This window comes from Aspergillus fischeri, genomic scaffold, assembly GCF_000149645.3.
Source record: "Aspergillus fischeri NRRL 181 1099437636247 genomic scaffold, whole genome shotgun sequence".
Classification (NCBI taxonomy): domain Eukaryota; kingdom Fungi; phylum Ascomycota; class Eurotiomycetes; order Eurotiales; family Aspergillaceae; genus Aspergillus; species Aspergillus fischeri.
In genome coordinates this window covers 2,671,278-2,684,789 of record NW_001509772.1, presented here as the reverse complement: position 1 = coordinate 2,684,789, position 13,512 = coordinate 2,671,278, and the positions used below count along the sequence as shown (strand labels likewise).

Here is a 13,512-nt window from a genome sequence, read left to right as displayed (position 1 = left end):
GTGGTCAAAAGTAGTACGTGTCCATCCAATACATAAACCCTCCTTTGTGTTGAACACTGTCTAGTATAACGTAATAAAATGATCTGGATAATCTAGGAGATAGTAATAATAATAATACTGATTCCTATAATTTATACTGGAATAATTATCATAACCATGGTTAATTATAAGATAACTACGAGTTGCGTTGGCGGCGGCCTTACGGCCGCCGCTTGCACATGAATTAATCTTCATACATGGTGTATCTATCTACTTATCCTGAAGTATAATGCGACGGCCGTTTTCATGTGATGTACGGCAATCTCCTTTATTCAGTAGAAGGACTACTCATATGGGAAGGAGTAGGTCGCGATAGACAACGTTGAGCGTTGGCTTGTCGCTCTCCCAAGGGTTCCGGAGGATGCAGATGTCAGCTCCACGCCGGACGCGAGACAGGCTAGTGTAGAGCTGGCCATGTGCAAATACTGGCATGGTAAGGTCGAGCATGACATGGTCTAGTGTCAGGCCCTGGCAACTGTTGAAAGTTGTGGCATATGCTAGTTGGAGTGGGAACTGGTGACGCTGGACAGTCCAATTGGCACGATGCGGTTGGAACTCAAAGGTGATATGAGGGAGGCAGAAGATCTGCGTCTCTTCACCAGTAGTTTAAGAGCTCAGTAGCTGGGTCTGTTGCAGGAGACACACCTGGACGACATTAGCAAGTAAGTTCACCACCTCCACCCTCACATTCTTGACTAGGCCCTTTTCTGGAGAGGTTGTGCATGATGCTCGCGACGCAGCTAATTTCAAGAGAGAGGTTATGTGGTGGGACACCTGGCTCATGCAATATGCTAAGAAGATCAGCTTCTGCACTGGTTGGTAGGTGGAAGCTGGATTTATCTATTTCCTTAATTATATTGTGACTGTAGTAAGCAGCTTCCTTCTAGTTAGTATACTGAGCAGACATCAGCAGAGGGGGAGACTTTACTAGCAGGCCCTGACAGGGAGTTGAACAGCAGTTAGTTAAACACATCTACCTGCGTAATAAAGGGGCTTAGGAACACTTAGCAGATGGCATCAGGGGAGTGAGCAAGGGAGTTATTAAGGAATAGGAACCTTGCAGCATCATCCATGTCTTTAAGATGCTGCAGATGCCGCACTAGCATAGTGGCCTTAAATAGCAGCACACCATCACTGAGCTGGTCCACCCAGGTGGTGTAAGCCACATCCCCTGCATACTGGATGGGAATGGTCAGACGCAGGATGTTGAAGTGGCTCCAGAGATATAAGAAGTGAATAGAGTTATTCAGTGTGGCAGATAGGCCAGAGCTACTATGGACTACTGGTGCTACTTAATGGAAGTCACCCAGTCCAACAAAAGTCTTTCCACCAAAGGGAAGCTGATTATCTATGATCTCTTAGAGTAGCTGGTTTGCGCACTCCAGCACGGCCTTTTTTGCCATTAGTAGCTCTTCCTAGATGATTAGTCGTTGAAGAGGCCGCTCCTGAATGGCCAACTACCGGATGGACCGTTGCCGAAGAACCTGCTGTTGAAGAACCTGCTGTTGAAGAACCTGCTGTTGAAGAACCTGCTGTTGAAGAACCTGCTGTTGAAGAACCTGCTGTTGAAGAACCTGCTGTTGAAGTACCTGCGGAAACTCGAGTCGCTGACCAGCTGGATGAAAGTTGCTTCCGCATCCAAGTATCCGCGAAGCATTTAATCCTTGCCTCATCTTTCTTCAAGAAATTACTCAAAGGTGCTTGGAAGGAAAGCCGTACTTACCCGCAAAAAGGCTCAGTCGAGATTACTGCAGTTACCTGAGATCTTGATGCTCTCTTAATCCTCCTTTGTGTCGTTCATGGCCAATACTACCATGTACCGCGGAAGATCACCCTTGAGACGCTCGCGAAGGTTGCTGTTTTAGCCAGCTACTATGACTGCAGGGAGGATCTAGACATCCTGGTGGATACATGGATAAATGCTCTGGAGGAAGCTATCCCTAAATCATATTCTCGGGATGTGATTTTGTGGCTATGGATTTCATGGTTTTTCCAGCTTCCTGCACAGTTCAGAGAAGCTACCTCAACTGCCATGTCGTGCAGTAATAATCGGATTGATAATCTGGGGCTTCTGATCCCTGATAATGTCATTAGTAAGGACACATAAGCCGTCAATCGTGCTTGACTAATAGTAGGAAGCAGGATCGATGAATGACCATAGGCAAAGAGCGATCGATGGCCTATGTCTCCTGCTCCATGAGACACATGACAAACTCCTAAGCGGCAACCAAGGGTGTGGCTATGAATATAGCTTAATTATGTATAGAGCTCTTACACAGCAAATACAGTTGAATGCTCTGCTTTCGCCAAGGCCTGCAGCACCTTTTCAGAATTTAACCTACAAATCCCTTGTGCAGAGAGTGTCATCGTTCAGATCGCCAGGGTAGTACGGTCCATCATCCCGTTATACCATGTATCAGCACCGCTGCCCTCACTCATCCTTTGGGGTACTATTTGGCGCGTTGAAAGACATCATTAAAGGTCTTAATCTAGATAGCCTGGTTCATGAATAGATAGTGGTCTTCCAATTTTCACTCTGTCGCTAAGAGGTTTTTGCTTGACCAAGATAAAGGATCTCTCTATGTGTTCTTCAGTCATTACTGTACATAGATTACACAGCTTCGTGGACTCCCGACAATCATATACAGAAGAACAAAAGAGGAGTCTAACCACTATGATATCTTTTAAGAGCGAGACCACTAGATGCCTGATAGGGATAATTGCCGTACTTTTCGCTAATCCATATTTAGCCTGCAATCAAATCTTATATTGAGACAGTCAACCTGTCCATCCTTCTAGAAACTGATGGAAGCCAGGGTCTGGCTGTAGGGTAGATAAATTCCACGCTACATATGCTTAAAATAAGTGATGCAAGCTGTCTACATTTTTAATATCTCTGTTAAATGCAAAATGTAGCAGCTCCACAGTGCTGTAGATGCACTCTTCAGAATGAGTAAAGTATGCTAATGTGATAGTTAAACATTGGAGGGCCGCTGCACATAAGGATTCCCAGTCTGATTTTAGAGCTAACTGGTAGAGGTGAGTGTAACTCAGGAGTACTTCATTGCAAACTTCATCTAGGTGTATGTTGGGTAGAGTATCATCACGGGAAACGCCGAGTTCAATGTCTCCCCATGAGAATGGCGGAAATTGTTATACCAAACTAGGAGGGTAATTCTGTGCCATGAGCATGCCTGAATATGGCTACATAGCTGTTCCTAATGTTGACATCGTTGCATAGCCATTGACCGTTGCCAGGAATGGTTCAGGCACAAAAAAATCGCCTGTGTATACAAACTCACAGCACAGCTCAAAGGTGAGCTCGTCCATCCAACCCAGAAGCGCAAGAGTATTCTTCTCATTACTTTTTGACGCCTTGATAGACTGCCTGATAGCCAGTGGAAAAGCCTGAAGCACTCCTGAATGGACAAAAAATGGTAAATCACTGTCATCTATATAAATGGTCACCATGTCTGTATGTATAATACTGGATATAGGTCCCTTAGCATCTGTTAATTTTATAGAGAGGCATAAGACTTACCTTTCCCAGGTTGCCCCCATTCCGCAGCGCGAGGAAAAAATTACCTTTATGGTCTAGGTCTATGATCTTAGGAGATCAAACCATCTTTTGAAGGGTTGATACCATACTCTTTGCCAGGTCGTGTCCGGATGCTGAGCGACCCCGCGCAAGTTCCGGCGTGGTCCGTTATCTGAGAACTATTAATCCTAGAGGACCTCTTTGAAAGGACCCCTAAAAGCAAGCTAATATTTTAAGACTGGCTAGATGTAATATCCTAGTTTCACAAGTTAATTGAGCGCACCTACTATGTTATCCTTCTGGTATCAAGCCAAAGTGGTTGAGGTGTGCTCTGGGATCCTGAAGCTTCTTGTGGAGCGGAGGGATTGAAAGGTTTGGAAGATACTTGCTTGATACTTATTAGTTGCTATATTGAGTTCTTTAGCCTGTTACTTAATCAATAATAAACTAATTAATACAGGCTTTGCTTTAGTAGTAAAACTTGCCCCGAAGCAGCTGCTTGTAAATGGCAGGTCCAGTCTATCCTTTAATGACCACGCAGCAATCCTAGCACGTTAATGTGCTGTACAGTCCTGCTGATGATTCCTTGATAAGTTGAGATGAGAAACTAGCCACTGATTTTCTCTAGCTGCCAGGTCCCACTTCGCCAGTGGATGGATCGCTGGCCTTGTGTGAAACTACATGGAAGCTAGCCTTTATTTCCATCTCATATTCTCTCTTCACCCTCTCTAGCTTTCTGAACTTGTATATTATGGTCAAGCTCAAGGCGACTGCTATAGACATCCTGGTGATAATAACCATCACAACAGCTATTATTAACCATTCACCATTTTGCGCTGTATACACATTGATGAAAGTGGTGAGTAACCCTGCTATCACATTCAGAAGAACTGGTCTATCAAACTATCAGCATCTGAATTTACAAAAGATACTGACAGACTGACATAAACAACTAGTTTATAAGCCATATGTAATTCTCCCTCCGCTCCTAGGTTAGCCAAGAAATCATTACTGAGCCCAGAACCATCAAAAAGCAAGTGATAGCAAGGAGGGGCGGATTCTAGATTATACTAAGGATGGCTTTTCCAGCACAGTTCATTTCCAGACCTTCTGTAAGGAAGTTGGACTTCTGAAGAGAGGTAAATATTCCTGGAATAACCAGATATCTAGTAAGCAGTGCCCAGTGCGCAGCGCTAGCTGAGGTATTATAGAACCATGGAATATAGTTAAGCTCAAGGAGCATGCACACATAACATGTCTTAATGACTGAAGCACTTTCAGCCTCAGGCAGATTGGTTTCAAGATCATCAAATGGCTTTATTTAACCCATACTGGCCTGTAATGAGTAATAGCAGTAGAACCTGTGTGCAGTATTAGATCTTCTTATATATTGCTGGATAGGGAGGATAGTCATGACTCTGAAATAGGCGTGCAGCCTTCTTTATTGTTTGTGTTTCACTAAGGTGATATGTAATATTTTTCTACGGGTATGATATCATTAATATATATTGTAATTGTCTGAATTTGTCTCCTTTGACAGATTAATTTACTCTATTGACTCAGTCCAACATGCTTTACAGAGTATACATAGCTTGGTCAAGGGTGTATTAAACAAATTCCAAAAATCTGTGACCCAAAAATGATGCACTGATATTCCCCCCCAAATATTCCTATGCCTTCATCCTGCCGGGGGCCAGTATCATCCTTCCTAGGACTCATTATCAAGCAATCCCGCAGAGGACACTTACTGGATGCAGACACCTCAGTCCCAGGCTAATGCGTAGGAAAGGATGCTAATCTTGATAAGTTGGCTGCTATTGATCTGTTTGAAGTTCCACTCACCTTTAGAAGGTCCGCTGCGGTTGCTCTCCCAGAGGACCTGGTGAAGTCCTCTGCAAGCAGTCCCATTGTCCCATAAATTGCAGATGTCTCATCCAGTCTCAAGAGTAAGTAAGCTATTAAGTAAACAGCCTGAAGGTCCTTGCTCTTCTGCTGTCTCTTTAATTCCCTAATCAGGCTGCTTCTAACATCGGCTATGAAGCCTGTTAATAGCCAGGTCATTTTCAATGTATACCTTTCGGATGGCACTGACCCAGTTTGACTATTCCCTCTTGGTTGATTAAGACTGTGGAAGGTGTGACATTCCTATGGCAGATCCCAAGCACTTCATGCATGTACTTCAAAGCTTGCAGGATCTAAGGATGTTAGCATAGTTCATCTCTAGAAGGATATTCTAAAGTTTATATAGCCCTTTTGAGATTGTTATAATCTCCACCTTACCTAAGCAAAATTTAGATGATGATTATTAAATCTCCTCTAGCAAGATACCCCAGGTATTATAAAGGAAGAAGATGTTCTGTTTCGCAATGAATACCTCTTTCAAGTTAACTAGATTCGGATGAGATGTTTCTTTGAAGTCCTCAGCCTGTAGGTCCCTTTCTTTAATCTATTCTTAGTAGACATAAGCCAAGTGGGAGCCTTTAGAAAACTTGATAGTGCTGACCAGTCCCCAAGTCAGTGATAGGCTAATGAAGAAGCAGTTCAGCTGGTTGTAAGGGGACCCAGACTTCACAAAATTTGACTAAATGTCTAGAGTTTCAGGTAGTGTCATATGCCGCGGGACTCCTTGAACTGGCAATTTAATTGGAGATCCCAGCTTAGGAGTCACTACCATTTTCACAATATCACTAAGATTCAAGGAACTATTCCTGACTTTACTTTGATAAGAAATTAAAAGTTGTTCTTGACAGCACAATTAGACCCGTACATCACGCCTGTTCTTATCTAATGCTGGACATGCCACGCTGCTTTTGAGTCATGTGGGGACCCAAAACTGGCGTGGCAGCTAGGTCTAAGACGGCCTGAGTACCCATCGACCCACTTCGGCTTCGACCCTCTGTCTGTTCACTACCGATCTTGGAACCTCTCCATTCCCTGATCCGCGAACGTGATTCGCAGGTGTTTCATAGATTGATCTAGTATCACAGGCATGTGTATTTTCCACTTACTCATCAAAAATATTGGAACAATGTGTATACGTAGTAACATAAAATTGCCTTCCATGCCCACAGAAATTCATTTCAGCCCTAATCAAGAGGATCTCATGAACTGTCTACATGCTGTACTCACCAGGAGCATCTGCTACTTTTAAGATCCTTTCCCTCTTTCATGATTTTGAGCATATTCCTGTGGTTATATATTTGTGCAGGCACATTTCCAGCATTCACCATGGGAACTATCGCAATGAGCATCCCTCGCAACTCCAAAACCGTTATCAATGGCGAATTCGGACGCATGGAAAATATCGCGGAGATTAGGCTAAGCAATGATATTAAGGCTTTCCTAAACGATGCGCATTCCTTGATGGAGTTAAAAGGCACTTCAAATCCCTAAGGCCCCTGTAAGAGGTCTCTCATCCACTATACCGCCATGGGAGATTGCACTGAGCTTCTTCATTATCTCCTAAGAACTGGTGCTGCCAAAGACATTCATGACCAGAATAAGCATACACCCCTCTCCTAGGCTTCCGAATATGGTGCCTTAGATTCTGTGAAGATCCTTTTAGAATACAGAGCGAAGATCAATTCCATGGATGATATATATTCCACCCCTTTATCATGGTTAATTCATGCAAGTCCACCTACAGACAAAGTAAAAGTGACTGAAGTCTACCTGAAGAAGAACAGCGCGAAAGAAAAAGGCACCAAGCAGCGTTGGGTCTTGAGAAAGATTAGAATGTTCTGATGGATTTTGTATATAGACTTGGAGGCTGTGATCTAGCATGAGACTATTTTTACTCCATGCTAATAGACACAGTTGTTTATGATTACATGAGTTGGCTTTCCTGTAATTCTCTAAGTCCATTTGATGTCAGGGCTAGTCGGAACATCAACATCTTTTCCCAACCCCACCCCCCGCGAAACGGATTGTGTCCCTGTAGTACTCTCGTTTGCAGAGCGACGTAAACCACTTTGTCTCAAGGCAGCTTGTAGTCGCATGCCCAGATGGCGTGCCTGACAGTATTAAGCATATTACCAAATTCGCTGCTTCGAGGACTGGCCATGGTTTGAATTTAGGAAGGCGCTCCTTCTGTATCAGAGAGGAGGTGGAGATTCCGACTCAACTCAGAGCGCGGCTACGTGGAAATCACTGAAGCCTCAGGCAGAATTCGTGCGCCTGTTGGTCTGCGTTGTCTTCTTGCAGCCTACATGTGTGGCCTATTAAGACTGACATACAGTGCAGATTCTTCGAGACTTCGAATCAGTTAGGGTGGAAGTGGATGGGTCTGCCACTCCGTGTGATACTGTTTAATGAAATTGCGATTTGACGGCTGGGTAAATAAATTGGCTGTGTTTGGTTGGGATAATGCCCTAGGTCTTTGGCTGGCACTTTCACTTATGAACTACAACTGAGAAAAGTTTCACGCAATCCATACAAGCTAGGTTAATATTCTCCTAGGTTGAACCAATTCGTAATACAAGATGATTTCCGAGGTTTTCCTTGATCTCATCGTTTGCCCATAGCCCAGTCTTTGATGCATAGTCCCCCGGTAATGTTATACCCTTGATAGCTAGCTCATCTTCCCAAAAATATTCTATCGAACAGCTTAATTCAAATTGAGAGGGGTTTTCAAGTGGTACGTATCCGAATCTTCCCTATATCAGTAGTGTATCTGTCAAGCTCATACCTCAACAATGTCTTGAAAACAGTGACAATCAATTGATGCATCTCTCTGGCTGTCTTCTCATCCGTTAATCTGTCCAGCTGAGCGTGAACCTCTTGTAATAATGATCGTTCGTGGCCGTCAGCTTTCTTCTCAGCATGTTCCATGATCGATCCAGCCAGGTCTGTACCCACTCCAGGATTTAGAATGTTTTTTAAGAGTTGGTGGAGATCGCCCGGTGAAGGACTAAGCGGTCTAAGCATGCTCACAGTCGCTATATTTAATTGCCTGATATGTTTATGACGTCCCAGAAAATCTTGCAGATAGTTAATATCTACAACCCCCCTTATGTGGAGAAATACCAAGGAAGGCCATTCAAGATCAATCGGTAATCGAATAGTCTCCATGTTAACTTGAAGTTTTTGAAGGTTGTTGAAGAGCAGCGTTGGCAGATATGGCTCCTCATTGGTAATAAGCTGAATCTTTTCAAGAGCCGGAAGAAGTGATAGAGTATCCTGAGAAACCACACCAGTGAGTGTGGTTACAAACTCCTTTTTGGTGGTGTTGATGAATAACGCTAACCGTTGGTCGTACTACCAATTGCCGCAGTATTGGTTGGGAGGAAATCAAATGAAGCAGATCGGCCACCGTATCGCCAGGCCCTGCTCGCCCGATTGATATCACTCTGATGAATACGACAGGTCGCGCCGGGCAAGAATTTCATTGAAATAGGTTGAATTTTCTTTGTGGTAGACACTGCGACAGAATAAGAACGGAGTAGCAATTCAACACCATTTCCTGCAGACAAGATGACATTGCTTGAGAGGTTTGAAGTCAACTATCTGGAATATTCTAGAGATGATCTCCTGCATTTGTCAGTGATGTTTTACATCTCTGTGACGTTGCTCGTTCCCAAGGAAGATTCTCCATTGAGACCCAACAATCCCAGCAGTTTATCGTACTTCTACAAAATGGGAGAGGGCGTCTGCCTTACAATCCAAAGAATATTTCAATCCGCTGTTGATAAGTGTGTAATCATGAAGGTGTCTCCACTTTTTGTGAGTTGCGAGGTGTTCAGGGTCGACGACAATGAGAATGGATGTGTTTCTAGCGTTATGTCACAGGGTTCCCTCCGTGTGTTTCCATGCCAAGTGATCACGGGTGTGGTCTTGCAAAACCACGTGATGATACGGTCCTGCTCCTGAAGGTCATTGGCCCATAAGCACTCGGTCGAGCTACGGCCTCTTCTGTATCTCGCCAGATTACTTTCTTATTCCCCATGACTTTCAACTCCATCGTATACTGGATCTGTCGAAAGTCTCAAAAGATCTATATAAAATGCATAGAATACCAACAGGTCTCTATGGAACTTTTCTTCCGCCATTTAATCTTTCAAGGTGCTCCATTCAACATATCTGCAACAATATTGGAGAGATAAATCAGACATAATAGCATGCATGCAGAAGCCAAGATCTTCGCTGATGAGGCTGCCTGAGCTCTGACTGTGGTTGTTCTCCGTCGTCAGTGTCGCCAGGAGCGAAGTTAAACCGTTGTTTCCCTGTATGAATGTCATATTTGGATATGTAATCCTCCAGAGCAGCCTTGCTAATGCCACCTGCCTTAGTCTCCAGCTCCCCTGGTTTCAATTTTGCGCCAACAAAGAGCAATTACGTCTGTTGAACCTCGGAGAGTAACTCTGCCATGATTGGAGAGACGACCTTTTCTTGATTAATGATGAGGAAAAAATGGGCATGGGTGAGGTTGTTTAGAATGAGTCGCATTTCTATTTCTGAGTTAGCAAAAAATTTGTAGTACTCCCTTGAGTTAAACAGGTAGAAAACTACGACATTCATGATATCTGACTGATACCACAACAGTAGTATCTCGTGAATGGTGCTTTGATGGAGTGATATTGGGACTTTCTGAGATACTGGGGCTTTGCTATGCTCGTCTTCAAAACCTGCAGCCAAAGGTACGGACTGCTGTACACCATCCATGATCTGAGTAGAGGGCCCTGGCTCTGGGTGCAGCTCAAGGTCTATCAGACTTGCTACTATTAAATCACAGTTTTCAACGCAGTTGGTATGAACATCTGTATTATCTGTAAATGCTTGCGGTTCTACTGGTAGCAAGGCCCCAGACATAAGGGCTCCATCCGGAACTTCTTCAGCAAATGAGATTTTGTTAGAGGCTCTGGAGGCGTCGTGAATTAAGAGAGATCTAACATGTTGTTAGCCGAAAAAACAGCAGAAGATGTCTCTTATGATAGTAAGTGAGCTCAGATAAAGGAAAATCTCTTCCGCGTCAGAAAACATATGTTGAAGAAAGAAGAACGACCAGTCACGTATTATTATTATTATTATTATTATTAATTTCATTCACGCGTCTGTCAGCCCTATCGGCCGAGTGGCGGCAGGTCCCTGCCGGCGGCTGGGTAGGCCGCTACTATCTTACATACACTTGATCCACAGCGAGCATGAATTCGTCCCTAATACCCCTGTAGATGCGCCTAGTGTAATGCCCGTTGCTCCTATCTTCGCGTCTAGATGATCCAACCACCCCGAGAGGTGTCTAGCCTAGTGTTCTCCCTCGTCAAATAAGCCCTGCAAGCGAGCCGTGGCGGTACACAGGTTAGGGGTCGCCACCCGTATTGCTAACCCGGAATGTGTCTGGTAAGCCCTGGAACTGGCCTAGGAGCCTCGTAGCAATCATGAAGCGGGCGGCTCGCCGTACTAACTCAGGCTCGCGAAGCAGGCGAGCGTAGTTAGTCTCCCGTGAGTGCTGCCAGACCGTACGGAGCCAGAGCCCCGCGTAGGTCGGGCAGGTGATCAGTATATGCTGAACATCTTGACGGCCTAGGCCGCAGGTACAATCCACTGTGGGCATCGCCCCAAACAAGCCGAGATAGCTTGCCAGCGCGATCTTACCAGTCTGCATCTGTATCACCACTGAGCTGGCCGCGCGCTTCAAGCCCACATGGAGCTGGAGCACAGCGCGGCTTGGGGCCGTAAAGATTCTCCATAGGGCTGCGCCATGAGCATGATTGGCCCAGAACCGGTGCCAGTGCGGCGGCGTAGTGAGGCGTAGAGCACTGGCCCTGCCAGCTCGCCGTCACCCTCTGCCGCGTCCTTGGCCAGGCGATCAGCTCGTTCGTTGCCGTAGACCCCCTCATGCCCAGGGAGCCACTGCAGCCGCACCTGCCACCCGTCAGCGCGCAGGTGATCCAGTAGCCTGACGATCTGCCTGATGTAGTACTGCCCGGAGGAGCCCTTCGGCTCCGCGCTGGCCCGTATGGCGGCTTGGTTGTCTGTGAAGATGGTGATCTGGCACTCCCTCTGGGGGTTCAGAAATTAGGTGACAGGGCTCTCCGCGCGCGCAGTTAGATATAGGGCCATCTCCACGCCGCAAAGCTCCGCTGCGTAAACTGTATGTGAGTCCAGCGAGCCGAGCCAGCACGCCCGGCTCCCCAGGGGCGATACCACCGCCGCGCCGACCCCTTTGTCGGTCCCGCTCCCGTCTGTATAGGCGATGATTGTGCTTGGGCCGCAGACCCCAGCGAGCACCTTGCGGTGCTCCCCTAGGGCCTGCTCCCGGGTATCTGCAATCACGATGTCAGGTGGCTGCCACCAGGGGCTGACCACAAACGGCTCGATCGTTTCGATATCGGTAGGAGAGACACCAAGCTGGCCCTGAAGCCGACGCTCCAGGCGTTCCAGCGGGGAAGTCAGGGGGTCCCTATCAGGGTCCGCATACCGCGAGCCCACCGGCCTGCGGCCTAATGAGCGTATGGCATGCAATTCGCGGCGCAATGGTGATGTCATCAGCCGAGCACACGCCTCCTCCGCCGTACGGGCGAGATTCAGCATCGCCGGCGGCACGTCAAGGCAGACCTCCAGGGCCGCACGGGCTGTTGTGCGAAAGGCACCAGCGATGCGGTACAGGGCCTGATGCTGGATTGATTCCATCGCCTTGCAGACTGCTGTTTCGGCACCTTTGAAGCCAAAGCCCCCCCAGATATACCAGGTTGAGCACGCGTACGCGATCTGCGGCCATAGCACTGCGGTGTACATACGCCGGAGGTGCAGCAGGCCTACCCCCCAGGTCGAGCCCGCGATGGAGCTGAGTGCTGAGATAAGGTGAGCCGCCTTCCTCCGGATACGATCCACGTGCGCCGCGCCGGTGAGGTTCTCATCGAGATAGACGCCCAGGTATTTCAAAATCGGGTCAGGCGTGACCTCGGTGTCACGGAACCGGGCCCCCGGGTCCAGCGGGCCTAGGGGCCTCGGTATACCGCGGCGGCGGGACCAGAGATGGATGAGGCCGTACTTGGCTGGGTTGAATCGGGAGGCATGCCGCGCCTCCCAGCATTCCGCAAGGGCGTGTATTCTCTCGAGCCGGCGGCAGTTTACCAGGGCTGACTTACTCCAAACTAGTATGCAGATGTCGTCGATATAGCCCATGACCATGACCTGGCCGGGGAAGGCTGCGTGTATCTCATCGATCAGATCGGCGTTATAGAGTAGGTATAGTATCGGGGAGAGCGGGGAGCCCTGAGGGATGCCCGTATCCACCCTATACCGGCCCATGGGGCCCTCCAGCAGAACCGACCAGTCACGTATGTACTCATCTTTAAGTGGTTATCTGGATCTGAAACTTGACTGTCGGCTATCTGTCTTCACAGAGAGCTTAGGGATTTGCTGATCTGACTGATGGGGCCTGAGCCCATCACCAAAGATATGTCAAAAACATTTTGACATATACAAGGTCTTCCATGCAAGATCATTATGAGACGCACCAGTGAGTATTTTAAAGGTGTAATAGAAAGCTGGCAAAATCAAGTCCACTGCAGTAGAAGCTTTCCTTAGAATTATAAAACCTAATCTGCTGGCTGACTTGGCAAGCTCAGGCTCTCCCCATAATTCAAATAAAGGCTGAACGTTCTTTACGTTTCTTGTTCTCCCCATCTGAGGATTAATGAAGTGCTAAAAGGCTATCAGCCATAGTTATACCAAGCTAACTAATGCTATGGCTCTTTCTGCTTCATCTGCTAGCATTATACTGTTGATAGGGACAGTCTGATACTTGCTATTAGTTAATTAGATGTCATATGCCTGGGTACCTCCGTCCTAACAGTGTAGAGCCGCACTATAGATTGATATTTTAGGACCTACAGAAAATAGGTCCCTTATAGCCTTGAAGGGCCTGGAGAAGCATTTCACATTATTAAAGAAGAGCATCAGTGACAGGATCCTGCCAGGAATTTCAAGCAGGG

General features: G+C 46.6%; 1 protein-coding gene across 1 annotated transcript, besides 4 other annotated features; it reads right to left on the bottom strand.

The window, feature by feature from the left end:
- Positions 1 to 1,043: 1,043 nt before the first annotated feature.
- Positions 1,044 to 1,696, bottom strand: NFIA_041620 (uncharacterized protein; the record flags this gene model as incomplete). Its single annotated transcript, XM_001266480.1, has 2 exons — positions 1,044 to 1,254; positions 1,629 to 1,696. The coding sequence occupies 2 exons, from the start codon at positions 1,694 to 1,696 to the stop codon at positions 1,044 to 1,046; spliced, it is 279 nt and encodes a 92-aa protein (XP_001266481.1).
- Positions 1,518 to 1,632: a microsatellite.
- An 8,889-nt stretch (positions 1,697 to 10,585) lies between the features above and the next one.
- Positions 10,586 to 10,611: a microsatellite.
- Positions 10,587 to 10,611: a microsatellite.
- A 739-nt stretch (positions 10,612 to 11,350) lies between these two features.
- Positions 11,351 to 12,847: a mobile genetic element.
- Positions 12,848 to 13,512: the final 665 nt, after the last annotated feature.